General features: G+C 36.4%; 1 protein-coding gene across 6 annotated transcripts in view; it reads left to right on the forward strand.

Annotated features, from left to right (window-relative positions):
* The window catches only part of RAPGEF6 (Rap guanine nucleotide exchange factor 6), a 190205-nt gene that overhangs the window by 58614 nt on the left and 104732 nt on the right, over positions 1-26859 (forward strand). For all 6 annotated transcript variants that reach the window (XM_046000273.1, XM_046000274.1, XM_046000277.1 and 3 more), the window contains one exon: positions 14543-14686. In XM_046000273.1, coding sequence (XP_045856229.1) covers positions 14543-14686 — 144 coding nt within the window. The remainder of the gene's footprint in view (positions 1-14542; positions 14687-26859) is intronic.

The following is a 26859-nucleotide window of genomic DNA, read 5'->3' on the forward strand; positions in this document are numbered from 1 at the left end:
GTTTGGGATTTGATTACTGTATAATCTAATCGTTAACTTATTTCATGGATATTGGCAGAAGATATAAGATTTGTGGGTCAGAAACAAAGAACTTTTTTACTTGTGGTATAGCAAGCAGCGTTATCATTAGCATATTTCTGTAGATTGCCCTTGCTTCAATAGGTCCCATGAAGGCAGTGCTGGGTGGCCCACAGTGATGCCACACACATAGTAGGTTTGCATTGCAACTAAGAACCCCTGAATTTGGGGAATATACTGCTTTTATAGTGACCAAGTCTGCTCTTTTTTTCAGCAGGAAACATTACCACATCCTTCAGGATTGCTTACTGTAAGCACAACTCTTGAGAAATGGCCCAGTTAATGAGTGGTTAGGACTGTACATTCTTGGCAAATGCAACAAAATGTGTAGAAGCACAGCAGGCCCTAGGAAGACTATGTTTCACCACAAATAGTAAAAGAAGGTGTAAGAAAGCAGGTGGACCATAAAAAATATTGGTAAGGGCATAGACAATGAAAGCCCTCATATGTGGCTGGTAGAAAAACAAAGACGTGCAACTTCTCTGGAAAACAATTTGACTGTTCATGAAATAGTTAAAAATGGATTACCATATGATCCATCAGTTCCATTCCCATATTTATACCCAAGAAAATTGAAAACACGTGTCCACATAAAATCTTGTGCACTAATTTTCGTAGCATTCAAAATAGCTGGAAAGTGGAAGCAAACCAGATGTCCTTTAAGCTGATAAAGAGATAAACAAGATGTTTTATGTTCATATGATGCCATATTATGCTGCAATAAAAAGGGATCAAGTATTGGTACATGCTGTAATATAGATAGATGAATCTTGAAAAGATTGTTCTAAGAAACCTGACTCCAAAAACCACATATTATATGATCACGTTTACATAAAATATCCAGAGTGGGGAAATTCGTAGAGACAGAAGATAGATGCTAGTGGGAATAGGGTTTCTTTTTGGAATGATAAAAATGTTCTAGAACTAGATAATGTTTGCACAACTTTGTGAATATATTAAAAACTAATGAATTGTATACTTAATTAATATATACTTAAAAGAGGATTTTATGGTATATGAATTATATCTCAGGAAAAAATGTGTGAGAAAAGAATACAGAGACAAATCTAAAAAACAATTTTTTATTGAAGCAAAGAATATACATTTCTTACAGACATGCAGTAAAGTACATAAAATGATAAAATGTTAAAAACCTGCAATGTTAGTGATAACAGTAGTAATAACAATAAATGTGAATGGCTTCATCTACGCATTATAAGGAATAGATTTTTCAGTTTGGCTCACAAAAGAAGACCCAGCTGTATACTGTTTATTTTTTTAATGTATTTTCTAAGACTTTATTTATTCATTTATATTAGAGTATGCATGAGGGTGGGGATGGGGTCAGAGGGAGAGAGAGAATCTCCAGCAGACTCCATGCTGAGCACAGAGCCTGAAGTGGGGCTCAACCTTGCAATCCTGAGATAATGATATGAGCCGAAAGCAAGAGTTGGACCTTTAACCAATTGAACCACCCAGGTGCCCTTTTTTGCTGCTTAGAAGAGACAGTCCTGTGATTGCTGGATCAAATGTTTCAGGAAGTCTAAAAATAAAGCAGTAGACAGTGGTATATTAGACCAATGAAAATGAAAGTGGGACAGGTATGGTCATCTTAATACCAAAAGTAGAGTTCAAACCAAAAACTCATGAACTGTGACATAGAAGGACGATTTTTTTAGTGCTAAAACCTATAATTTACAGTGGAGTAGAACACATGAATATTTTCGCAGCTTATCACACAGAAACCTTCTATTTAAAACAGACATACCAGGAGCGCCTTGGTGGCTCAGTGGGTTAAAGCCTCTGCTTTCAGCTCAGGACGTGATCCCAGGGTCCTGGGATCAAACCCTGCATTGGGTTCTCTGCTCAGCAGGGAGCCTGCTTCCCTTCCTCTCTCTCTGCGTACTCGTGATCTCTGTCTGTCAAATAAATAAAATCTTGGGGCACGTGGGTGGCTCAGTGGATTAAACCCTCTGCTTTCAGCTCAGGTCATGGTCCCAGGGCTCTGGGATCAAGCCCCGCATCGGGCTCTCTGCTCGACAAGGAGCCTGCTTCCTCCTCTCTCTCTGCCTGCTGTTCTGCCTACTTGTGATCTATCTCTGTCAAAAAGTAAATAAAATCTTTGAATAAATAAATAAAACCGTTAAAACAGACACTCCAGAGGATTCAATGAGGCTTAGAAATCTACTACTAGAGCATTTAATTCTTTGTTCTTAGTATAGAACAGGTGAAGTCAAGGAAAAAATGGGATAGAAGACCTGGACAACATAAACAGTAAGGTGAAGCTTAGGGAGATAAGTCGAATTCTGCAACATGATGATAAACTGTATCAGGTGCCCGTGCCGCATTAACAAAAAATGTTCCTATATTTTTAAAAAATTCATTAATTTTTGTAAGTTAGATATAGTAATACTTTCTGATTACATGCAATGAAGTTCAAAATTATAATAACAGAAAATTAATTGGTTCTTTTGCCTGAAAAATTTCAAGCCTACCAAACAACTTCTTGTCAAAGGATAAATACATACTGAAATAACAGAATTGTGCAAAATAACAACAGTGAAAATATGCTATATAGCAGAATCCATGGAATATATCGAAAAAGTGTTCAGAAACCAGAGGGAAAACAGGCAAAAGGAACAAACTCAGAGGCGATACAGATACCAGAGTTAACAAGTGCATACTTTGAAACATCTGATTAGTATTTCAAGGATTTAGTGGAGAATTTTAAAGGATTGGAATCTATAAAATGAAATAATGATTTCCAAATTCTGCAACTAGAAACATCCTCAGATTCGACTGAAGAGCAATTTAGGGAACTGAATGATAGGCCAGAAGAATGCAAACTGATGGAGAAAATATTTTAAGCATACATAATGGAGTGTATGACACAGATAATAGAAAAGATCTTAGGTAAGTGTAATAAGAATTCTGTAAGGAGAAGAAAGACAGAAGTATTAGAAGAGATAATGGTTGCGAATTTTCCAAAACATTAAAAAGAAATCAACTCACAAATTTGAGAATGCTGTAATCTCAAGGCAGGATAAATACAAAGAAACTTAAGCATAAACACATTATAGTAAAACTATGGAAAACGAAAAACAAAGTTATAAAACCAGAGGGGGAAACACATTACTTTTAAACCACCACAACTTGTAAAGCACCCACTGACAGCAAAAACTGAAGAAAATTTTCAGCAATAGATAAGCACTCAGTTTACCAAGTGGGAGTTTCTTTTTTTTTTAATTAAAGATTTTATTTATTTATTTGTCAGAGATCACAAGTAGACAGAGAAGCAGGCTCCCTGCTGAGCAGAGAGCCTGATGTGGGGCTTGATCCCAGGACCCTGGGAACATGACCTGAGCCGAAGGCAGAGGCTTTAACCCACTGAGCCACCCAGACACCCCACCAAGTGGGAGTTTCTAAGGCAAAAGGGAATCACAGATGGAAGCACAGATATGTGGAAAGAAATAAAGACATTGTAAAGCATTTAGATATATGTATATTGACTATAGAAACCAGTACTAGTAATGAAAGTGTCTTTTGTGCTTTAAAATACATGTAGAGATAAACACATGACAGATAAAAAAGGAGGGATGGAGTGAAAAATTCGTAAGATCTTTGCATTTTCTAGAAAGTGGTAAATATACTAATAGTGGATTCTTTTTTTTTTTTTTAAGATTTTATTCATTTATTTGACAGACAGAGACTAGTAGGCAGAGAGGCAGAGAGAGAGAGGGAAGCAGGCTCCCTGCTGAGCAGAGAGCCCGATGCGGGGCTCGATCTCAGGACCCTGAGATCATGACCTGAGCCGAAGGCAGAGGCTTAACCCACTGAGCCACCCAGGCGCCCCCTAATAGTGGATTCTAATAAGCATATATGTCATGTAAGAATACAGCTTGTAATTAATGAGAAGGGAAATGGAATAATAAAATGAAGGCACAGAAGAGAAGAAACATACTAGGAGGAGGAAAGAACATAAGATGGTATTTCCTTTCGAGTATATCAGAAATTACATTAAATATAAATATTCCAGTAAAGCAAATATCAGATTAATTTTTTTTTAACACAATTACATGCCACTGAAAAAACAGTAGTGTAAATATAAGGTTTGAGAAGAAACTTGACTTCTTGGTCTTTTGGCTAAGATCAAGTCTGGAAGAATTGAAAGAACAGAAGTTGTGTCTTCTAAGTGATAACCAAAGGAGAGCTGGTTTGTCTCCAATCTTAAAAGTGTAATTTAAGAGAAAAAAAAAGTGTAATTTAAGGCGAGAAGTATTATTTAATGTAAATAAATAATGTAATTAATTAATCACATTTAAACAGTCTTGGAATTTTATGTGCCATATTATATAACTAAAAGATAAGTCATTAGTAACACGGGAACTTAAATCCACAGTGACAGCGGAAAAGATTTAAACATCCCTCTAAAAGTGAGAAAAAAGCAAGCATAAGGAATCAGTAAGGATTTTGAGGATTTGAACCTATGCCTAGTAGTTAGATAACTCTATACCCATCAACGACAAATATGTGTACTTTGAAGCACACGTGGAATGTACTTCAGACGCGTGGGTGGCTCGTTTGAATGTGCTCCAGACTCCTCGTTTTGGCTCAGATCGTGATCTCAGTGTCCTGGAATCAAGCACCATGCCCCGGGCACTATGCTCAGTGGGGATTCTGCTTGAGGTCGTTTCCCTCTGCTCAACCCTCTGCTTGAGCATGCATGCTCTCTAAAATAAATAAATTTAAAAATAATAAAAATAAATGTTTTATCTGGAACATAAATTCTTTTTTTTTGAAAAGGTCTTTTTTTTTTAAAGATTTTATTTATTTGACAGACTGAGATCACAAGTAGGCAGAGAGGCAGCCGGTGGGGGGGGGTGGGGGAAGCAGGCTCCCCGCTTAGCAGAGAGCCTGATGTGGGGCTCGATCCCAAGACCCCAGGACCATGAACTGAGCTCAAGGCAAAGGCTTACCCACTGAGCCACCCAGGTGCCCCTGGAACATAAATCTTAAGAAAGAATTTAATTTTTGGTTTTGTTCTGTCTGTAATGGAGTTAACTTAGAAACCAATTACAAAAACAACTAAAACAAAATATAACTTGAAACTCAGGAGTATACTTTAAATACTTGGCAAAGAATCACTATGAAAATGAGAAAATATTTTGAGCAGAATGAAGAGGATATATCAAAATGTATGAAATTTCTCTTGAGCCTTAGGTGAGTAGTTTAAGCATTAATGTTTTAGGAGAAAGGCTGACATTTGGTGAAGGTAAATATCCACATTAAGAAATTAGAGAGCAGCAAACTATTTTTTCTAATTTAATTTTTTTTTCTAAGATTTATTTGTCAGAGAAAGAGCACAGTCAGGTGAATCTGTAGGCAGAGGGAGAAGCAGGCTCCCCTCTGAGCAAGGAGCCCATGTGGGACTCGATCCCAGGACCCTGGGATCATGACCTGAGGTGAAGTCAGCCTCTTACCTGACTGAGCCACCCAGGTGTCCCAGAGAACAGCAAACTATATCTACAGAAATTAGAAGCCAAGAAACAATGAAGATTAAAAAGTTGGTGGCATGTAGAGCATACTTAAAGAGGATGAAGAAAGGTAAAAGTTGATAATCAGAATAGAGTAATAAATTTTATACTTTGTCAAAGTAGTCAAGAACAAAACATGACATAGCTTAGTATCAGGAGTAAGAAAAGCATGGACTACTATGGAGCTTATGAAAATTCTAAAAATAGTAAAGGATATTATTAAAAACTTAACCAAAATAAGCACGTGCATGTGTCACACACAGAGAAAATCTTAAGAATCCCTCTTCTAGAAAGAAAGTACATCTGTAATAGATCTTTTCATTTAGAAATTTCCACTCACATGGTTTCATTGGTGAGTTTTTTTCCAACATTTAAATAAGAATGAAAAGTCTTAGCAGGACAGAGAAAGATTAAATTCCTTTTTTATGCATCCAGTTTATTTTTATTGCTTTATAAGTGACATAATGTTTGAGAGCCTAGTTTAATTGTGATGGCAAAACCTGACAAGTTACATTACAGAAAGGCAATGTTACAGATTAATTTTTTTTTTTTTTTTAATTTCGTTGGAGAGAGAGCCAGCAGGAGTGGAGTGGGGGTGGTGTCAGTGAGAGGAAGATGGAGACTCCCAACTAAGCAGGAAGCCCAACTTGTGGCTTGAGCTCAGGACCCTGGTATCCTGACCTGAGCCCAAGGCAGAGGCTTCACTGGCTGAGTCACCCAGGTGCTCCCAGGTTAGGATTTTTTAAATTAAAAATCATAAAATGCTAGGAAATCAAATTCCAGTGAAGTGATATACCAAGAGGATAAAATACCGTGATTGTTGAATTTATTCCCAGAGTTGCAGGGTTGATTTAATTCAGGCAGTACATTGCTTTATTGCAGTTTGCTTTATTGTGCTTCATGGATACTGTTTTGTGGCAACCTTTGGTGAGGTGGTCTGTTGGTGCCATTTTTTTTTTTTTTTAACACTGCTCACCTGTATCATTTGTCACTGCTTGGTAATTTTTGCAGTATTTCAGATTTTCATTATTTTATTTGTTACAGTGTTTTTTTTTTTAAGATTTTATTTATTTGACAGAGATCATAAGTAGGTAGAGAGGCAGTCAGAGAGAGTGAGAGGGAAGCAGGCTCCCTGCCGAGCAGAGAGCCCAATGTGGGACTCGATCCCAGGACCCTGAGATCATGACCCGAGCCGAAGGCAGCGGCTTAAACCACTGAGCCACCCAGGCGCCCTGTTACAGTGATTTCTGATCAGTGATTACAACTCGATAAAAGCTCAGATGATGGTTAGCGTTTTTTAGCCATAAAGTATTTTTTTAATGAAGGCATGTATGTACTTTGTTTTTTTATACATACTGCTATTGTACTTGATAGGCAACAGTGTTTTGTAAACATAAGCTATGCATTGGGAAACCAATAATTCTATTTGATTCACTTCAGTCCAATATTTGCCTTATTAGAATGGCCTGGAACCAAACCTGTAGTATCTCTGAGGTATGCCTATATTTGTAAATCACTATGATTCACTATTGTAATATAATTAGAGTCACATGATTGTCTGTGGACACAGAAAAAGCAGTTTGATAGTACTCAAAACCCATTCATGATTGTTGCAGCTTTTAGCAAACTAGGAAAAGAAGGAAACTTTTATAATCTTATTAAAGGCATCTGCATTAGCCCTACACTAAACATTAAAAACATTATCCAGGCCTTTGGAAATGTGTAAGGGAAGCTCAGTATTACCAAAGCCACAGGCTGAGAGGTCCTATAAAGTGCATTTAGGAAAGGGAACAAGGATAGATCCAAAAGATAACATAGAGGTGCCTGGGTGACTCAGTCCGTTGAGCTTCCTTGGCTTAGGTAGAGATCTCAGGGTGGCAGGATCAAGCCCAGTTTCAGCCTATGAGCTGAGTCGGCTTGAGATTCTTTTTCTCCCTCTCTTTCTGCTCCTCCCCCTGCTCTCATGCTCTCTAAACAAACAAACAAACAAAAGCTTTAGAAACATGTATAAAACAGATGAATGATTTGCATGTAGGAAATAAAAAAATACGCATAATCATTTAGAATTAAGTCATTTTAGCAAGGTCTCTGGATATTTATATACAGAATATCAGCTCTATTTCTAGTTAGGATGAACAAGTAATTGAAAAATTAAATTCACTGAACATACTATTTGTAAACAGCAAAAGTCCATATATGTTAGAATAAATCTAACAGAAGTTGTAGGAAACATCAACACAGAAAACTGTAAATAAATTTTGAGATCTTAGCTCTAAATTGAGAGAGGGGTGCCCAGGTGGCTCAGTGGGTTAAGCGTCTGCCTTCAGCTCAGGTCATGATCTCGGGGACCTGGGGTCAAGTCCTTCGTAGGGCTCCCTGCTCAGTGGGGAGTCTGCTGCTCCCCTTGTTTGCATGCACTCGGTCTCTGTCTCTGACAAATAAAATCTTAAAAAAATAAATAAAACCACTACTAGCTCTTTGTGCCGTTAAGACTTATTCCATTAGAAATGCAAATTGCTAATACTATGTATACTCTATAGGTAGAGGAAAAAGCATTTGATAGTGTAAAGTTTTATAGGCGAGATAAACACGACACCAGGCAAGGTAGGCACAAGGCAAGATTTATTAAAGGTACTCTCTGGTAAAGTTTCAGGGCTCAGGAGAAGGGGAGCCAGGAAAGTCGTGCTGGGAGGAGGTGGACACCCTCAGGCGTGGTCCCTCAACTCCAGAAAGGAGAGTGGGGGAAGTCGTACTGGGAGAGAGTTGGTGGGGGTCTTTTATCGGGCCAAGGTAGGGCATGGGCTCACATCCATATATGGTAGGGTATTTGGTGATCGGAGGTTATGGGGTAGGGGGTCCTGATACTTCTGTTTCCTGCATAGGAATCAGGTTACCTATGGAGCCCTGACCTGGGCATACATCCTTTTGGCGGGAGTGTCAAGGGTTAAGGAAAGGGGGGGGCTGGAAGATGGCGGGCCCCCGCGGTCATTTCTATTGTTCCTCCTGCACACCCGGAACCCACTGACCCAACAGATAGTACTCTAGACCCATTCATGTTTTTTGAAACTCTTAGCAAACTAAGAAAAGAAAAGAAGCAAACTTTCATAACCTTATTAAAGGCATCTGCATTAACAGTACAACAAACATTGAAAACTTCTCCTGGCTTTTGGGAATGTGTAAGGAAAGCTCAGCATTACCTAAATACCATCTTCTAGAAAGAATATATCTCGGTGGAATTATACCAACTACCTCCAATAGTCTTATTTTTAGTACTAATGGCGACATTAAAGTTTTTGTTAATTTTTTGTGTGTGTATATGATCAGACATAAACATATTACATGTATGTGATGGTATATAATTATAATTATTATAATATGTACATAAATCATTAGGAAGCAATACCATGTAATACCAGAATGTTGGTGGTAATGTTATTGTTAAAGCTGTTATGTATGTAGACGTACCATGTATGTATTATCACTTGTACTTTACAAATGTCTACTGTTTTATGCAGTCATTATGTGCTCATATTTTATCATGTATTTACTGTTGGTTTACTTTAATTTCTTCCTTCTGAGATCTTTTTCATAGAAGCATTTGTGTTATATCTGAGGTATACCATTTAAAATATCTTTAATATTTATTGATAAACAGCTCAGCTGGGTGTATTTTTTTTTTCTTTTTTATTATGAATGAACTATATTTTGTATTATTCTTTAGGATTGTTTTGCCATGAATGCAATTTGGGGAGGAGGATCCTTTTTTTTTTTTCTTAGCACATATATATTTTATAGTCAATATAGTCCACTGTTTCCTGGGATTCATTATTTTTTGAGAGATCTCTTACTAATCTAATCACCTTTCGTTTATAACCAGTCTACATTTTCCTTGTGGCTGCATTAGAAGTCTTCTCTTTAGCTTCACTATGTGAATTTATAGTTGTATTTTTGGATTTGTTGAACTGCTTCAAGTTTTTGTTTTAATCAAAAAGTTTCATTTTCCCTGTGGATATTACCTCATTCTTCTGTCATCTTGTTCTTGAACTTTATATGTTAAATCTTTTCAACCTATCTATATCTTTTATGCTTACTTGTTTTTCATCTCCTCTGGACTTTGTGCTGAGTACTGTAATTTTTTTGGCTTTATTTTCTCTATTTATTAATTCTCTTTTTGGTTATATCTCCATATGGCATTTAATTCCTTTTCTTTTTTTCTTCTTTTTTTTCCTTTTTCTTTTTCTTTTCTTTTCTTTTCCTTTCCTGTTTTTTTTGTTGTTGTTGTTTTGTTTTTAATTCTTGCTCCTTTTTTTCTTTCTCCTGTCTGTTGGTTTGGGTGCTTTCTTTTGACCTATGTTTTAAATTCATTGATTCTTAATTCACTTGCATCAAGTCTCCTGATGAGTTTATCAAAGGCATTTTTTGTCTTTGGTACTATGATTTTTGTTCTGTGATTCTCATTTTACTCCCTCATATTTTCCTTATGTCTGGTGAAATTTTTCCTCTGTTTATGTTGTCCACCTTTTCCACTTTTCTGCTGCCTTTTCTGTATGTAGTTTTAAATTCTCTGATAGTAGCAGCATCTGGATCACATCTGATATTGGTGGATTGCTCTGTTGGTTGCTTTTTGTTTTTTTGGCAGTGGATTGGTTTTTTTGTTTGTTTTTGCTGTTTGTTCTTTTACCCTTTCTATTTTTATGTGAGTCATTATTTTGGATTTAATGATACCTACTGTGTGTAGGGCAGTAGAGAATGAGGATAGTGTTTAGGCCTGGAGCTGAACACACCTATTCTGCCAGAGTTGAGCTAGGTTTGCATTGTTTTGTTACTATGGTTACCTTTAGTGCTCCAGTTCTTCAAATTTCTCTTGTTTTCCTTTGTCCTCAGGGTTGGGATTGGTTTGTTGAGAGGTTTTTCTGAATCTTCTTGTTCCATCCCCATTGTAGGCCTTCTTTGTGCTCTTGTGTTTCATACAGGATATCTCTATACTTTCTTGTCCTTCCCTAAATGTACACTGCATTTGCTTACTACAGATTGTTTGCTAGCCTGGTATTGGGGAGGAAGGGCACTTGGGTTTGTTGTGGGTTTTGGGGGCTTGGTCAGTCCTTACCTATTTAGTGCTATTTATAATCTCTGGCTTGTTTTCAAGTTTCTTTTTGTTTGAAAGGTTTTTTTTATTATAACTATATTTTCTAATACTTAAAATACATTGGAATATTTGCAAGTGTGAATCTATTGTCCTTTTCCTGGCCATTATTACTCATTATGTCTATCATTTATTCACGTTTCATTTTTGTTGTAGTTGGGGGTCTTTTTCCTTGTTTTTTTGGAGGGGGAAGGTATGTTTGTCTGGGAAGCCATATATCTTGAACAGTAGGTGTGGGAATTCTTTGAGGTTTGGGTTAAAGTCTTGCAAAGAGGTTTCAGATTTGTTTTTGTCAGTTACATATGTACATTATCAATCCTGAGTATCTTTAAATTTACTTACGTGCTTAAGAATTATAAATTCAAACTAATGACCTGCATGAAGGATAGCTTACGTTTTAAATTCTTAGGGAAGATGTTTTTGGTCTGTTTGGTTGGTTGCTTTTTACCCCTTCTCCTCCCAGTGTCAAGCAAGTTTTCTTCCTGTCTTCTTCTGCAGGATAGGCTTATACCTCTGTATCCTCACAGTGTAGATTCAGCTAGTTAAGTTGAGCTTACGAGCAAGTTTCCTTGGATTGCCATGTTTGATGGATTCTCTATTGTCTTTCTCACTCCCTACAACCATCAAAATGGAGGGGCTAATCTCTAGGGTTGGGAAATTTTCTGTCTTCTGGTAGATCAGGAGCTTCATTGGTAGCCTATCTCTTGGTATTTTTATTTTCACTTCAGTCTTGGTCTTTGAATTTGTTACTTTAGTGATATGAGGTATGCATGTGTAGTACTGTTTTGTTTTTAATTTCACATTTCAGTTGTACTTGGCAGGTTTGTTAAGGATACTTCATCCTTCATACATTGTTTAGTCTTTATTTTCATTTGGTACTGTCCTTAAAATTTGAGACTTAGAAACTCCTTTCCTCGACTTAATTTACTATTATATTTTGGAAAGCCTTTATTATCTCTGCTTTTGAGCAATAAATTGTAGATATTAGAAAATTTAAAGATTATATGATACTGAAATTTTATTTCATGTGGATAATATAATTCATCCACTGGGATAGGGCAGTATGAAGGAAATGAATTTTAGTAGTCACACTTGGATTTTGAGTCCTTACCCACTTGTATGTATTACTTAAGTTTTATGTTACTCTGTATGATCTATCAAAACAGATTAGCTATGTGATAGGAGCATTGTGAGCCTTAAGTGATAACTTATACTTTCTGGTACATGCTCTGGTGTAGTGATGGAGTGAATACTGTGATTCTCTCACCATTTTTTAGAAAGCAGATTAAATCTGAAGGAGGTAGCATATATTGCTACTTATTCAGAATTTTATATTTGTTGAGGTGGAAATCGTTCCCATGTCTCTTCTGGATTTTACCTTTCAGAAGAGTAGTAGGAACTAACTTACTCTGCCTACCCTTATATTTCTGGAGTCCCTTACATGTATTTCCAAGGATCTATCATGTATGGGGAGAAAGAGAGAATCTAATGTAATGTCTGCCCATTTTTGCAAACTTTTTGAATGTTAAATAAACAAAGATTAATATATAATGCAATTCCTGTCTTAAGGAACTTGTTAGCTTGTTAATGATATGGGCTTATATGCTAATTACAGTTGATGAGAAGGGGCAGTAACTTCCTGGGGCAGAGGAGGGAGGGTTCATGAAGTATGGGAAGGATGCCACCATGTTGGCAAAGGAGGATTGGGCTTTGTGGCAGTAGCAACAGCAGCATATACAAAGGCCTGAAGGCAGTAGGGAGCATGGCCTATTTATAAGAAGTCTAGATTGTGTACACAAAGTAGTTGTGGTCTGAGGACAGGAATGTCTTTTGCAGTTATAGAAGAGATGCTCATTGAGACATGTCTTAAATGAACAGTGGTTCAGCAAGTGAAGATAGATGTGTAGGATAATACAGAGTTACTTAGTAAAATGTAAGTTACTTTATTATAGGAACCCATGAATAGGAACCCAAATGAATAGTCCTATTCACTTGGCCACTACTTATTCTTGAACTCTTGTACCACTCATACCTGAAACAGACAGACATCAACCTTTTCTGAGAAATCGTCAGGAAATTTTGTGCATCTCATTAGAACTTTTATATAAAAGTGACAGGTTTTTTTGTGTGTGTTGAGGTGGGGGAGAGGATAAGGGAATAGTTTTTCCGGGCTTACCTTTATAACATACAGTAATAAATTTGGAGGATGGGTCATATGTGGCTTTGAACATCACAAATAATTGTTTAAAATTCACTCAGTAACTGTTAGTGGTCCGTTGTAGCATTTTGAACAGGAAATGTGATAAAGTGATGATTTTTACGTAGGTGATTTATTTGATGATATAGGATGGAGTTGGAGAGGAATGTGTCTGAAGCAATAGCATCACCTCTTTGTGTAATTCGGGACTGACGTGATTAAGATTTGAGTAAGGAATGATGGGAATGGGAATGAAAGAAAGGGCAATGTGAGAGGATTTCTAAAAAAAAGGATTGACAAGTTCTGAGAAGTGGTTGAAGATTTGAAAAAGGAGCAGCAGAAGTAGGGATGGGATATTCATGAAATTTCATACTTGGGTGACTGGGAATTTTTGATATTAGCCAAGGATAGGACATTTGAAGGAAAACGTGTGGGGGGAAAAATAATGTTTATGTGATGTGATGTTAATTATATGTTATACTGTAGAGCCTCAATATGCCTTTTTATAAATAATTTTTAAAAGTATGGCTTCGGGGGCGCCTGGGTGGCTCAGTGGTTTAAGCCGCTGCCTTCAGCTCAGGTCATGATCTCAGGGTCCTGGGATCGAGTCCCGCATCGTTCTCTCTGCTCCACGGGGAGCCTGCTTCCCTCTCATTCTCTCTCTGCCTGCCTCTCTGCCTACTTGTGATCTCTCTCTGTCAAATAAATAAAAAATCTTTTAAAAAAAAAGTATGGCTTCGTCTGTGATTGGACAGGCAACGTAATCTTGTATCAGTACCATAAATGCTGGAGAAAGACCTACAGTCCAACTCAACTTTAATAATAAGGACCATTATGTGAGAGAGGAAAGTAATCTCTTAGGATTTTGCTTTGCTCATCTATAAGCTACATATTGCTTACAGGACTGCTGTGTGAACCAAATAGTATAATGTTTATGCATGCTGGCCCATTTTAGCCCTTAGTTAATATTAGTTTTTACTTATTTATTAAAAGATGTCAGCTTTGGGGCACCTGGCTGGCTTAGTCAGTGGATTGAACAACCCTTGATCTCAGGGTTGTGAGTTTGAACCCCACATTGGATGTAGAAATTACTCAAAATCAGAATCTTCAAAATAAAGGAAGCCAGCCTTACTCTATTGTTGTACATGAAAATGGACACCAAAGAATAATGCATAAAACGTTTTTGTTTTGCTGTTGAGCATTTCACTGAAATCATAACTATGATTATTGGCAAAATAAAGTACGTGTATAATCATGCAGCTTCTAATTGGACTAACTCAGAATTGGTAATTATTGAATGTGTAGGTGTAGTTAACAGTCTTTGCTTCTGGTAAGTGCCTTTTTTAGAACACATATGTTTATGTGAGCAAGACAGACTATTTCCTGGAAGGAAACTGTGGTCTTGAGATCTTCATAATAATGTCACCTTTAATCTTGAACTCATGAGTGGTGTCCTACACAGATTATTTTCTTGAAGCAGTTCCTTGCAAGAAGTAAATGAATCCTCCTTTGAGTCTGTTAAGACTCCACAGACTGTCAGTAATATGGAAAAATTGGATATTTAATCAGGAATATGAACATGTGTTTCAGGTGGAGAATTCCAAAGATAATGAAGATAGTATTCTACAAAGAGAAATTCCTGCCAGGCAATCTCGACGAAGGTTTCGGAAAATTAATTATAAAGGAGAGCGTCAAACTATTACTGATGATGTGGACATTAACAGCTATCTTTCTGTGAGTATATTTAGGGAACCGTTCATGGCTCTCCCTTAATTTTTATATATGGCATCTTTAATTTACACATATTTTTGGTAATATCAACTCTTAGGGTTCAACATAAAATTTTAGAGCAGGTAAATATATATAATTTTTAAAAAATATTTATGCTCAGTTGATTTTGGTAGAATTGCTCTTACCAGGGGCGCCTGGGTGGCTCAGTGGGTTAAGCCTCTGTCTTCAGCTCAGGTCATGATCTTGGTCGGAGTCATGGGATCAAGCCCTACATCAGGCTCTCTGCTCAGCAGGGAGCCTGCTTCTTCTCTCTTTCTCTGCCTGCCTCTCTGCCTGCTTGTGATCTCTGTCTGTCAAATAAATAAATAAAATCTTAAAAAGAAAAAGAAATGCTCTTGCCAGTGGAAGTTTTGTTTTTGCTTTGGTTTTTGTTTAAATCATGTAAAAAAAATTCTTACTGTATCTTTTTAGACCTTCTCTGTGGATTTTCTTGCCTTTTTGTTATCTAGTGGAATATGAAAGAGAGTTCTGAGAACTCAGATAATAGACTCATTGGGAGCTTTTTTCCTGATATTCTGTAAGGTGTACAAAAGAAAAATATATCAATTTTTCTCTTGTCATATGGGAGAAATACAAATACTGTGTTAGTGCAGAAATGTGGGCAAGTGTTAGTGATATGTTTGTACATACAAATATTGAAGAAGCAGCAGCAGCAGCAGATGAAATAATTAGCTTTTGTAACACTAGAAGAAACAGAAGCTGTTTCTCCAGAAATCTTCAGTTTTGTAATTGCAGAGAACTTCATTTTAAACTAAGAAATATTTGAATTAAGAAGAAAGGATAGGGGCACCTGGATGGCACAATAATTTAAGCGTCTGCCTTCATCTCGGTCACAATCTCAGGGTTCTGGGGTTGAGCCCCATGTCAGGCTCCCTGCTTGGAGGGGAGTCCACTTCTCCTTCTCCCACTGTTCCTCTTCCTTGCTTGTACTCTCTCTCTCAAATAAATAAATAAATTCTTAAAAAAAGAAGCAGTAAGGATAATCTAAGAAAGAAAAAATCTAGGGGTATTTTATCAGTTTCAAAGAAGTCATGATCCCTCCTGAAATATAAAAATAGTTTAGAGATTGATTGCAACAAAATTCCCAAGGTTATGGTTAATTCATTTGGTTGTCAAAACAGAACTTCCTTCTTCCATGTTAGGAGGAAGGATTATTTAAGGAATTGTGTATAGTGGAGTAAATGTTAAATTTAAGGTAGCTCTAAGGATTTAGTGACATTTGCCTTATGTTCTTGGTTCTGTACATTCTGACAACAAAGAGTAACGTGAAATAGTCCCCTAGGTTTTTTGCCACTTCCAGAGGCACATAAAGTTCATTTCCTGCTCTTACTATGTAATAATTTCTTTTTATGTAATTTCCCTATAATGAATAAATTTCAGCTAACATGTTTGCATTATTATACAAGCAATATGTGTCTGTTTTGGAAAAATTATACATTGACTTGTCATACATACTACATAGTTATGTAACCATTCATGACATTTTGTGTATTCTTGGGTAAAGGGGCTTTTTTCCCACATAGAGTTACAAATGTAAGCTTTTTGGCTTTTTAAAACTTAAATATATGGAAACTCTTTAAAACTTACGTGTAAAATGTGAACATCTTTCAATGCTTTAGACAAATTTTTTTTACATTATTCTCAAGAGTATCATGGCATTCCATTATAATAATTACCATTATTTATCTACTTCCCAATATTTGGTCATTTAGATTTTTTTAGTTTTTATTTTTTTAAAATAAGGTTCTAATTATCTTTCGTGCTTACGTATATCTGTATGTCGGTTTCTTTAGAAAAATTCTGAGAAGTAGAATTACTATCTTTAATTGTATTATTTGGTTTTCCTTATATGAGCTACACTGCATAGTTTGTATGTGTGTTTTGATCACTTACACCAGTCTCAGCTCTAGTGTGTTCTTAGATTTTTTTTTTTGGCATCATGTCTTGAAGCTCAGGCAAATTCTGTATTTTCTCTAGGTAGCTGTGGCTTATGCTCCTGAGTCATGTACTTGTAACTCCCATGTGTGCTAAATGTTGTTCTCCTGGGGATAAGTTGGTTTCCTGTGTAGACCAGAAATAGCAACAGGCACACTGCTTGAGATGCTGTCCATTTGATGACTCTGAGTGAAGTGTGGCATTGTTGCATTTAAAGGGTTATATAGCTACTTTTAAGTACTTAACCTATTAAATACTGTGAGAAGTTTGGCAGAGGGGAGAACTAAGTTTATTCAGGGTAGTTACTAACTATGAGACTGGGTTGGAAAAGGATTTTTGGTCATGTTAGGTAAATTTGCTATTTCTTGAAATAATAGTTTCCGTTTGCTTTTTTTTTTTCTAAAATAGATATATTTCAGGCAACTTGGAAAAGGTTTTAAGAGGTTTTCATTTATTATTCATTAATGTCACCCATATGTAAAATCTTTGTCTGTCTAAATACCTACATACTGATAGTTGGTCTGGATAATGGAGGTTGTGCAGCAAAAATTTAATTAGTATTTGTGAGAACATCCAGAAGAAAATTGGCTTTATGACTACCTGAGGGTCTTTTGGTTCTTTTTTTTCTACTGTCAGCAATTCAGAGAGAAAGATCAAAAGGAATCATTTTTTTCTTGTAGACAGTAGTGCAGATTTGACAGTTTCTTTTTTCATTTGCTCACCATCATCAACTTTCCTTGCTAAAATGCTGAAGGTCAGAAATTCTTAAAGATGTACAGAATTTTTTGTTACTGTTGCCTTTGTCATAAGTATTATTAGTATACAACCTGTACGTAGAAGTTTATGTGTACCAAAGACTTTTCATGTTTTATTCTCTAATTGAATGCTTAGAATGATTGAAAAAGATTGTTTATTTTTATGAATTATTGTTGTGGTTTTGTTATACATTGCTTTATACAAAAAGAACCATGCTTTTAATGTGAAAGTGAAAGGGTTTTTTTCTTAATGTTAAAAAGAGCACTTCTGTAACCGTAACATTTTTGAAACTCCTTAGGGTATTGCTCTCAGAGTTTTTAACAAATTTACATATTTTTGAATATTCTCAGTGAGAATATTTTAGATATTTGAGGAAGGTGTATTTCATATTTAGAAATAGCAGAAAGGTGATTGGAGTAATATTCAGTGAGAGTAAGATGGGTAATTATGCCAGCCGAAAATAGTCTAGCATTTACATGAGCCATCTGTCTTGAATTCTTCCTACTCACTGTATGGTTAGGGAGTTTCATCTAAACCCTTTGTGCTTTGGTTGCTGTACCTAAAAAAATGAGAATGGTAGTATTGGGTGTACCTGTCTTAAGGGGTGGTTGCTAAAGAACATGGAACATGTTTGCACACTCATAGTGTAATCAGTCAGTAATATCTGTAGAAGCTTCTTAAATGTTTCAAGATTTATACTCTGCTCTTAATTTCCCCATATCATTGCCTTAGTGTTGTTCACTGCCTTTCTTTTCAGAACTGTTGTAATAGCATTGGGGGGCCTGGGTAGCTCAGTTGATTAAACGTCTAACTCTTGAAACGTCCAACTCTTGATTTCTGCTGGGCCCGGAGATTGAGCTCATGTGCTCACTGGGGAGTCCGCCAAGGATTTTCTCCCTCTTCCTCTGCCCCTCCCCCTGCTTGCACTTGCTCTTTATCTCTAAAATCAATAAATAAAATTTTAAAAGGACAAAGAAACCTGTCACAATAGCATCTCCTGTAATCCCCCAGCCCATTTTCACTGTAAAAGCAGTATTTCTTCATTTTAAGAAATGCAGAATTTGGGCGCCTGGGTGGCTCAGTGGGTTAAGCCACTGCCTTTGGCTCAGGTCATGATCTCAGGGTCCTGGGATCGAGTCCCGCATCGGGCTCTCTGCTCAGCAGGGAGCCTGCTTCCCATTCTCTCTCTCTCTCTCTGCCTGCCTCTCTACCAACTTGTGATCTCTCTCTGCCAAATAAATAAATAAAATCTTTAAAAAAAAAAAAAAGAAATGCAGAATTTATTTTTCTAAATTAGAAAGTGTCTCATAAGCTCTTCATTAGAAGACATCTGATTAATCACTTTCTTTGATTTCAAGATTTATTTTCTCCGTTCTCTCCGATATCCCTATGCTAGCCCTATTGTTTACCTCTTTCTTTATCCCATCCCACCAACTAGTCCCTCCATTCAGTTCTAAATGAAGCTCAGTCTCTTCTTTTAAACTCTTAAATCTTTTCATAGCCTACTACCATCTACCGAAGAAATTCAGAGAGCTAATGTATGAGGACCTTCATAGTCTAGACTAGTTCTCTTTAATAGAACTTTTAACAATGATAGAAATATTTTATATCTGTTTCCAGATTGGTGGTAGTAACTAGCCACAAGTGGCTATTGAGCACTTACAATGTGGCTGGTATGACTAGATTTTAATTTAGCATTTTAATTTCCAATAATTGACATGTAAGTGACCACATGTGGCTAGCAGCGACCAGATTGGACAGCAAGGTCTGGATTTTGTCCACCTCTCCAGCTTTATCTTTTCTTTTTTTGTATGCATTCACTACTTTTTAGTCATGCTGAACAAATTTGGTGACCCTTGAAGGAACCATATTTTTAGTTATTTTCAGCTGTATTGAGATAGAATTTACATATAACACGGTGTAAGTTTAAAGTGATTTAATATACATATTATATTGTAAGATGGTTACTGTATATGTGTATACACTGTCTAAGGTATATGTGTATGTGTGGGTGAGAAATACATACATATGTGTATGTACTGAGGGGTGAGAAACCTGCTTGTATATACATCTTTTACATCTGTTCCTTTTACTTAAAATGCTATTTTATTCTTTGTCTTCTTGGCACAAAGTCATCATCAAGATTCAGTTCCATATCATTTTTCATTGGAAAGAGTTAGGTATGCATCTCTGCATTCCCACAGTATTCCGTGTTTATACTTGTGACCGTTATTAGACTACACTGTAATGGTTTCTTCAGAATATACTTGCCTTGAAAATGGGAACCATCGTCAGTGTATCCTCCAAGCTGGTTGTCTCTCAAGAAAAATAAAAGTGCCTCTTCTTGTACCAGCTTTCAGCCTGTTTAGATTCTTCTGTAACTTTGGGTACATTGTGTAACCTTCCTACATCTCTTTTGATTAATAGCCTATAAATTTGTGAAAGGATTAAATGAGATTTTTTTACAGAAATTTCTGCGTTGTGTTTGGGGCTCTAAAAGCCATATAATATGTCAACAGCTTCTCTTCCTGTTGTTACTGTAAATACTCAGTGTTGTTGTTGCTTATAAAATAATTTTCTTATTTATCTGTTCTATACCTGAATATAAAATGTGTTTACCAAAATATTTAAGTATATTAATATAATAAAAAAACAAGTAAGCTAAAGAATTAGAACAAAGGGAAAGTAAAAGCAGGAAAAAGAAAATCAAGCTGGCTTGAAATTAGGACAACTAAGATTCAGCCTACCACTGCTCCCACCCCCACCCAATTTTTTTATAGTGCTTATTCACAGTAGCTCTCTTAAAACTGGTATTTTCTTTGTCCAACCTTAAAAGACAAGGTAGTAACTAAATGTATATGAAAGTCACTGAAGTTGCTTTACTGTACACAACCACTGGCTAAAATCCAGTGAAATGATGGCAGGGGTGTCTGCCAAAAACTGATGACTGGTTTTGGAATGACTGATTTGAAGGTCTTTCTGACAGTAGTTAGCAAGGCCCAGTAGGTTTCTTAAAATGTAGATTACAAAACAGTTCCTAGGACATGGGAAGAAAAGAGAGTTTATATATAGTATTATATTATCCTTTTAAATTTCTGGGGATTTGTGTATATTTCATAACTATTTTTGCTGGGGATACATGCATTTATTAATAAGTTATATATGTCAGGGGCGCCTGGGTGGCTCAGTGGGTTAAAGCCTCTGCCTTCAGCTCAGGTCATGATTGCAGGGTCCTGGGATGGAGCCCTGCATCAGGCTCTCTGTTCAGCAGGGAGCCTGCTTCCCTTCCTCTCTCTCTCTGCTTGCTTCTCTGCCTACTTGTGAACTCTGTCTGTCAAATAAATAAATAAAATCTTTTAAAAAAGTAAGTTATATATGTCAGAAATGTATCTCAAAATTTTTTATTTTAAGAAGTTTCAAGATTAGGTTGTTTTAAAATTTCTTCTTCATTTGGCACCAGTTTATCTTTTTAGCTTTCTGGCTCCATTATTTTGCTGGAGGTCCCTTCCTTTGGTCTTGTTCTACCCCTGGGAGGTTCTTGGAGGCTCTTTTACCTAAGGTAATTCTGTCTTTAAGGAATCAGTTTGAATTTTAACATTTGCTCCTATCTAGAATGGCCTCCTACTGTGTCCTCTTGATAAGTCCTGCTCAGCTCCCAAGGCTTCATTCATTGATTGATCTCTTTGGAGACATCCAAAAGATGTCTTCTTAACATTTCCTGTTCATAGAGTAGACTTCTCATTGGTCCCATAGGATGTGGGACTTACATGCAGTGTGCTCATAGAATTCAGCTATGTTCCAAATATAACAGAAAACAAAATTAATAACTTAAGAATTTCTCAAATGTCTTTATTTTTAAAAGTTGAAGCTATGTTTTAAACAGCCTATTATGGTGAACATTTTTCAAATGTAATGATTTGAATTTTTAATGTGGGTATATATGTGAAGTTAAATGGTAAAATTAAGGTAGAACCAAAAAGGAAGAAGTATTTTGGTTTCACCAAGGTCAGGCACCAAGTATGCCTTTATTCATCTTGAAATCGATCACCATAATATTAGAAAACATTCATGCTCATTTTTTTTTTTAAAGATTTTATTTTATTTGACAGACAGAGATCACAAGTAGGCAGAGAGGCAGGCAGAGAGACAGAGAGGAGGAAGTAGGCTCCTTGCCAAGCAGAGAGCCCGATTCGGGACTCGATCCCTGGACCCTGAGATGATGACCTGAGCTGAAGGCAAAGGCTTAATCCACTGAGCCATCCAGGCATCCCCATTCATGCTCATTTTTGTGGAAACATTATTGACCCAAATATAAACAAGGACATTCTTCAAAGGTCTGAAAATTTTTCTTGGTGTTTGGGTGCTTCATTTATAAGTAGTGGTTTGTTTGTTTTTTTTTCCCAAAGATTTTATTTATTTATTTGACAGAGAGAGCTCACCAGTAGGCAAAGAGGCAGGCAGAGAGAGAGAGAGGGTGAAGCAGGCTCCCGGTGGAGCAGAGAACCCGATGTGGGGCTTAATCCCAGGACCCTGAGGTCATGACCTGAGCCACAGGCAGAGGCGTAACCCACTGAGTCACCCAGGCGCCCCTCGGTAGTTCATTTATGAAATTACAGTCCTTTTTATTGATTTCTCATTTCTTTTACTGTGTTTTTAAATAACGAACAGTAAAGGTGTTTGGTGTGCATGTTACCTTCTCTTAACTAGATCCCAAGTTCCACAATAGACCACATCATAATTTTTTCTTTCTTGTCCCTGATACTGCTTATGGAGCTTTTTACATTCTCAGGCATAGCATAAGCCACTAGCTTTGTTTTTCTTTATGTCCATCGTAGCACCTGCATATAGTGGAGCCATCAAACTCTTTCCAAAAGGACACCTAGAAAAAGAATTTCATGGCAACATCATGGGTCATGGTCTTAAATTTAGAGGGCTTTCTTTTACTCACCTTTCTTTATATATGTTTTTTTTCTACCCAGTCCATTGTTCTGGAAAGTATGGCAGGTAGTAGGCATGGTACGGTGCTCTAGAATCTACTATTTGATTTTAGGTGCACAGATTACAATGAAGCAGTCAGCTCCCTCTGATGGCACCTTACATTCCCTGCTCTCCTGCAGTTTTATTTGGATTGTTTTGTTTGGATTCAGAGCATATTTGGCAAGATTAAGGCATAATTGTCAGTACAGTTGATTATTAGGATCAGATCATTTAACCACCTTTATGTTGTTACAGTAGATAATGGCTATATTCTTCGACTTGGCCATGCATGTGATACCATAAGTTGTTTTTTTTTTTTTTAGCAGAGTGTGTGTTGCTTTGATGGAGTCTTTGTGTCTTATTGATCAAGCCATTCCTGTGGTGAGAAATTAGGATCCTGCCCCCTGATAAGCTCATCAAAAATTAGAGGACTTTGGTCTAATCATGTGATTGCTGAATTCTCCTCTTTGATGAGGATGTCTTCGTCTGTTGAGGCTGCTGTAACAAAATACCACAGACTTAGTGCCTCATAAATAACACATTTATTTCGCACAATTCTGGAGGCAGGAATTTTAAAGTGAGGTTCTAGGCATGTTTGGGTTCTTCTGTATGCTCCCTGAGCTTATAGACTGCTGACCTGTCTGCTCACATGATGGAAATGGCAAGGGAGCTTTGTGAGGCCTCTGTTGTAGGGGTATCAGAGTGCCGTGTACAGTGTATTTTTTATGGTGCTTTGCATCTTAATAACAGAAGAGGACTATTCTCAATTTATTCTTGATTGTTTAACATCTCCTAGAAGAATTTTGCTTCCCATTTGCCTCCTGGGAAATAATACAGAATTCTTGATAGGAAGTTCTTATACCTACTTAGAGGGTCGTGAGTCCGCAAATAGAGATAAAGCAAAGGGGTGGTAATGTAATCAAACTAAGTTAGGACAAATGCCTGCCTCGAGCAGATTTTTTTTAAAAAAATTTGTGGAAAAATGCTCATTGTAGAAATGTAAAAACACAGAAGAATGTTAAGAAAGAAACTTGCTGTCATCCTCAACCCAGAGATAGCTAGTGTTGCTAGTGATTTGGAAAAGTATGTTGATTAATTTAGCTCTTCTAATTTAGATAATGCTGGGTATTTATAAATTCTGTTCTCCACTTCTTGGGCTATTAAATTTTTCCTAAAACATTATTTTTAAGAGTAATATTGTGTTTTATGAGTATAAGAAAGTACTCTCATGAAGCTTCTGCTTTTTGTCCCTTTAATGGATTTGTATGAATAAATGGACTCTGATTTTGTTGTTAGGATTAATTTGTGAAAGTTAAGCTACTGGATTAAGGGATATAAAAATTATTTTTATAGCTCTGTATAAGTATTGCTAGCTTAATCATTTCAAAAAATTATTCACTTTTTTTGAACTTCATGAATGTTGGGAGCTCAAGGAGGGCACGGCATGCTGCTCTGGATCTGCCAGGAAACCAGATTTGGAGAAATTTTTTAACATACTTGAAACACTTATACAATAATTGCTACTGGAAGCTCTTTTGAAGTCTTTCTGAGGCAACTTGGTTATTAATGTATGCTAGTGGTCCAAGGTATTGATTTTTAAGAGCATTCCAATTGGAGAGTAACAACTCCTGAGACACAGCAAACAGATAAATGCTGAATGTCTTTGCCATTTTGTTTGATTTTTTAACCTCTTCAGAAACTACGCTGAACTCCGCATTTGGCTTTCATAATACTAGAAAATGCAGTATTAAAATTAGAGAAGTGAAAAAAAAAATTAGAGAAGTGATTTAAAGTTGGTCTCAAATATATTCTGGGATTCTAGAGACGGAGACCATATTCTCAACAGTTTAATCTTTCAAATGACATTTGTTTTTCCAGTTATGTTTATATGTAGCTCTATTTTAATTACTGGGTAGACCTCATTTTTTGGAAGAAAATAATACACTTTACATTAGCTTTGACATAGCTTTTACATTAGCTTTGCTTGGTAGCACACTTGACTGATTACACGTAGAATATATTCTTTATTTGCCTGTATGTGAGTGAATGAATAAAAAATGCTTCCTACAACTGCATAGTTTGGGGAAAGTGGAAGCATGGTGTGCCTTTTTATTGTTCCTTCGGTTTCACTGTTACTAATTATAGAAGCTTACATCACCTTAGTTGATGATGAAGGCTTCCCTCTCCTTTGCTTTTTCTTCCTTGATCACTCCCTAAGGAAGGATCATATTTCATAGTGCTTATATGTCCTGCTGGTAGCTTTAGCAGGGTTTTCAGCAGCATGGTGATGACCATTTAGTGGTCATAGCTGATAGTGTGTTGAAGCGCACTTTTTCTTAATAGGAGGAGAATGTTGATGCTCTGTCTTCCGTTTCTTCAGAAATGCTGAGCGATAGATAGAATGCAGTTTGAAAGGAGGAATTCCTGAGGGGCACCAGTAATTAGAATTAATCTGTCTGATAACTTAATGAGGATTCATTTCAAATATTAAAGTTAAGCAAAGGGTGAGGAAGAGGCGGAAAAGCTTGCTATGATCCTTTACAAGGGCTTGGATGTTACCTCTCTGGCATTATGGTAATGGGTCATTCATTCTTCAAAAGGATTAAAGTGTTTTTACTATATAAGTTAGCACACTTAATTTATATTTTGAAGACCAAATGCTTATAACTAAAATAGAGAAACGAGGGGCCTGTTTATTTTGTGTTTTTGTTCTTTTGTTCTTTACCTGCTTTTGAATTTGGTTTCTCCCAAGTTGTAATAACAGTTTTCACTGGGCAGATGGGGAATAAGCAATATGACCTTGCCTGAGATTACTATAAATCTGGTTTTTGTTATTGTTGGTTGTTTGTTTTTATAATGTCAAGAATGTATATCCTCTGATAACTTTATCGTTGATGACCTCCCCCCCTCTTTTCAGTGTTGTTTACTAAGTAAAAAATATATATATAGTTTAGTAACTGTCAGAACCTCATTTTTGGCTTTCCATGCAATATTTCTGATGTTTTCATTTGTATTTTTGTTTAGAGGCAGTATATGCAGTCAACATATTTTAATTATTAACTACATAGCATTTACATTTTTATAAATATATTTGTAATGTTTTGAAGCTTTGCAAAGCCAATGTATGTCGATTGCTTTCTTTTATGGTGGTGTGGTGGACCCTTCTGAAGCCAAGGATTTCATCTCATGTGGCTTAACATCATGATGTTTCATATGCAGGGGAAATGTATTCTTAAATGGCTATTCTGTGGTGATGGCTCCTAGATAATGTGTAGATCAGGGCACTCTCCCTTGCTGCGATTACTTCATTTGAATTGGTAAGATAATGGAATGAGATCACAATAAAATTCTAAAAATGATGGAAGTGAAAAAGTGTTTATTCACCCAATCGTATTTTTAGTTACTTGAAAAATTACTGACTGTTGTCTTCAAAAGATGTTTATTTTTTTCTTCATTAATTAGGAGGTTATGTCTTTTTTTTTCCTGAATAAATCGTGTGGTCTAGCATATCCTTAGAATGCTGGTGGATTCATAAGCTGAATATAGGATTTGGCCTGTGTGTTTCTTTGATGGTATTGTTGCACAGGAGGATTCTGCATGCTCTGTTCACCATACAGTTCCCCAGGATGGCAGATACTATGAGGTGATTGGTAGAACAAGGAAAAGGATGATGTCATCTTCACTTAGAGGCCACACTATAGGAAAAGAGAGTTGTTCCTTTACTGAGTTGTTGTTTACTACAGTAGTTTCTAACATATGGCATCTAGTGGATTGCATTTCATACACAGAGCAGCAGTTTCTTAAAGCAGCTAAGAGATGGCTCTCTCTTGCTCAGCTTGAGGTCCTTCTTTGTGTGCTATGAGCATGATTTATTATAAAAAGGGGGTGGTGGAAATGACCATTATGATCTTGTTTTTGGTTATAATTTAATCCTGTTGGTACCATACATTAATGTAATTATTATCTGTCAATGAGACTGAACTACTCTTGAGTCATATTACTAATGTTTATGTATAAAAGGCTCGTCTTAGAAATTTATCTTTAGTAATTGTTGGGCTTCATTTACATAGAGTGCCTGCTATCATTTTTCTGTTTCAAAATATGAATGCTCAAAATTAGATTTTAGTTAATTTATTCTTGAATGCTTAACATAGTGTTAAAACTCCAACGCATTATAGTTTATTTAAAATAATTAAGTTGAGGGGCGCCTTGGTGGCTCAGTGGGTTAAAGCCTCTGCCTTCAGCTTAGGTCATGATCCCAGGGTCCTGGGATTGAGCCCCACATCAGGCTCTCTGCTCTACGGGGAGCCTGCTTCCTCCTCTCTCTCTGCCTACTTGTGATCTCTGTCTGACAAATAAATAAATTTAAAAAATAATAATCAAGAAACTACATTGGTGCTTGAAAATCAACCTGTATATGTTTCCCATGTTTTATGTTTAGAAAGCTA

The sequence above is a fragment of the Meles meles genome, chromosome 3 (genome assembly GCF_922984935.1).
Source record: "Meles meles chromosome 3, mMelMel3.1 paternal haplotype, whole genome shotgun sequence".
NCBI classification, from domain to species: Eukaryota; Metazoa; Chordata; class Mammalia; order Carnivora; family Mustelidae; genus Meles; species Meles meles.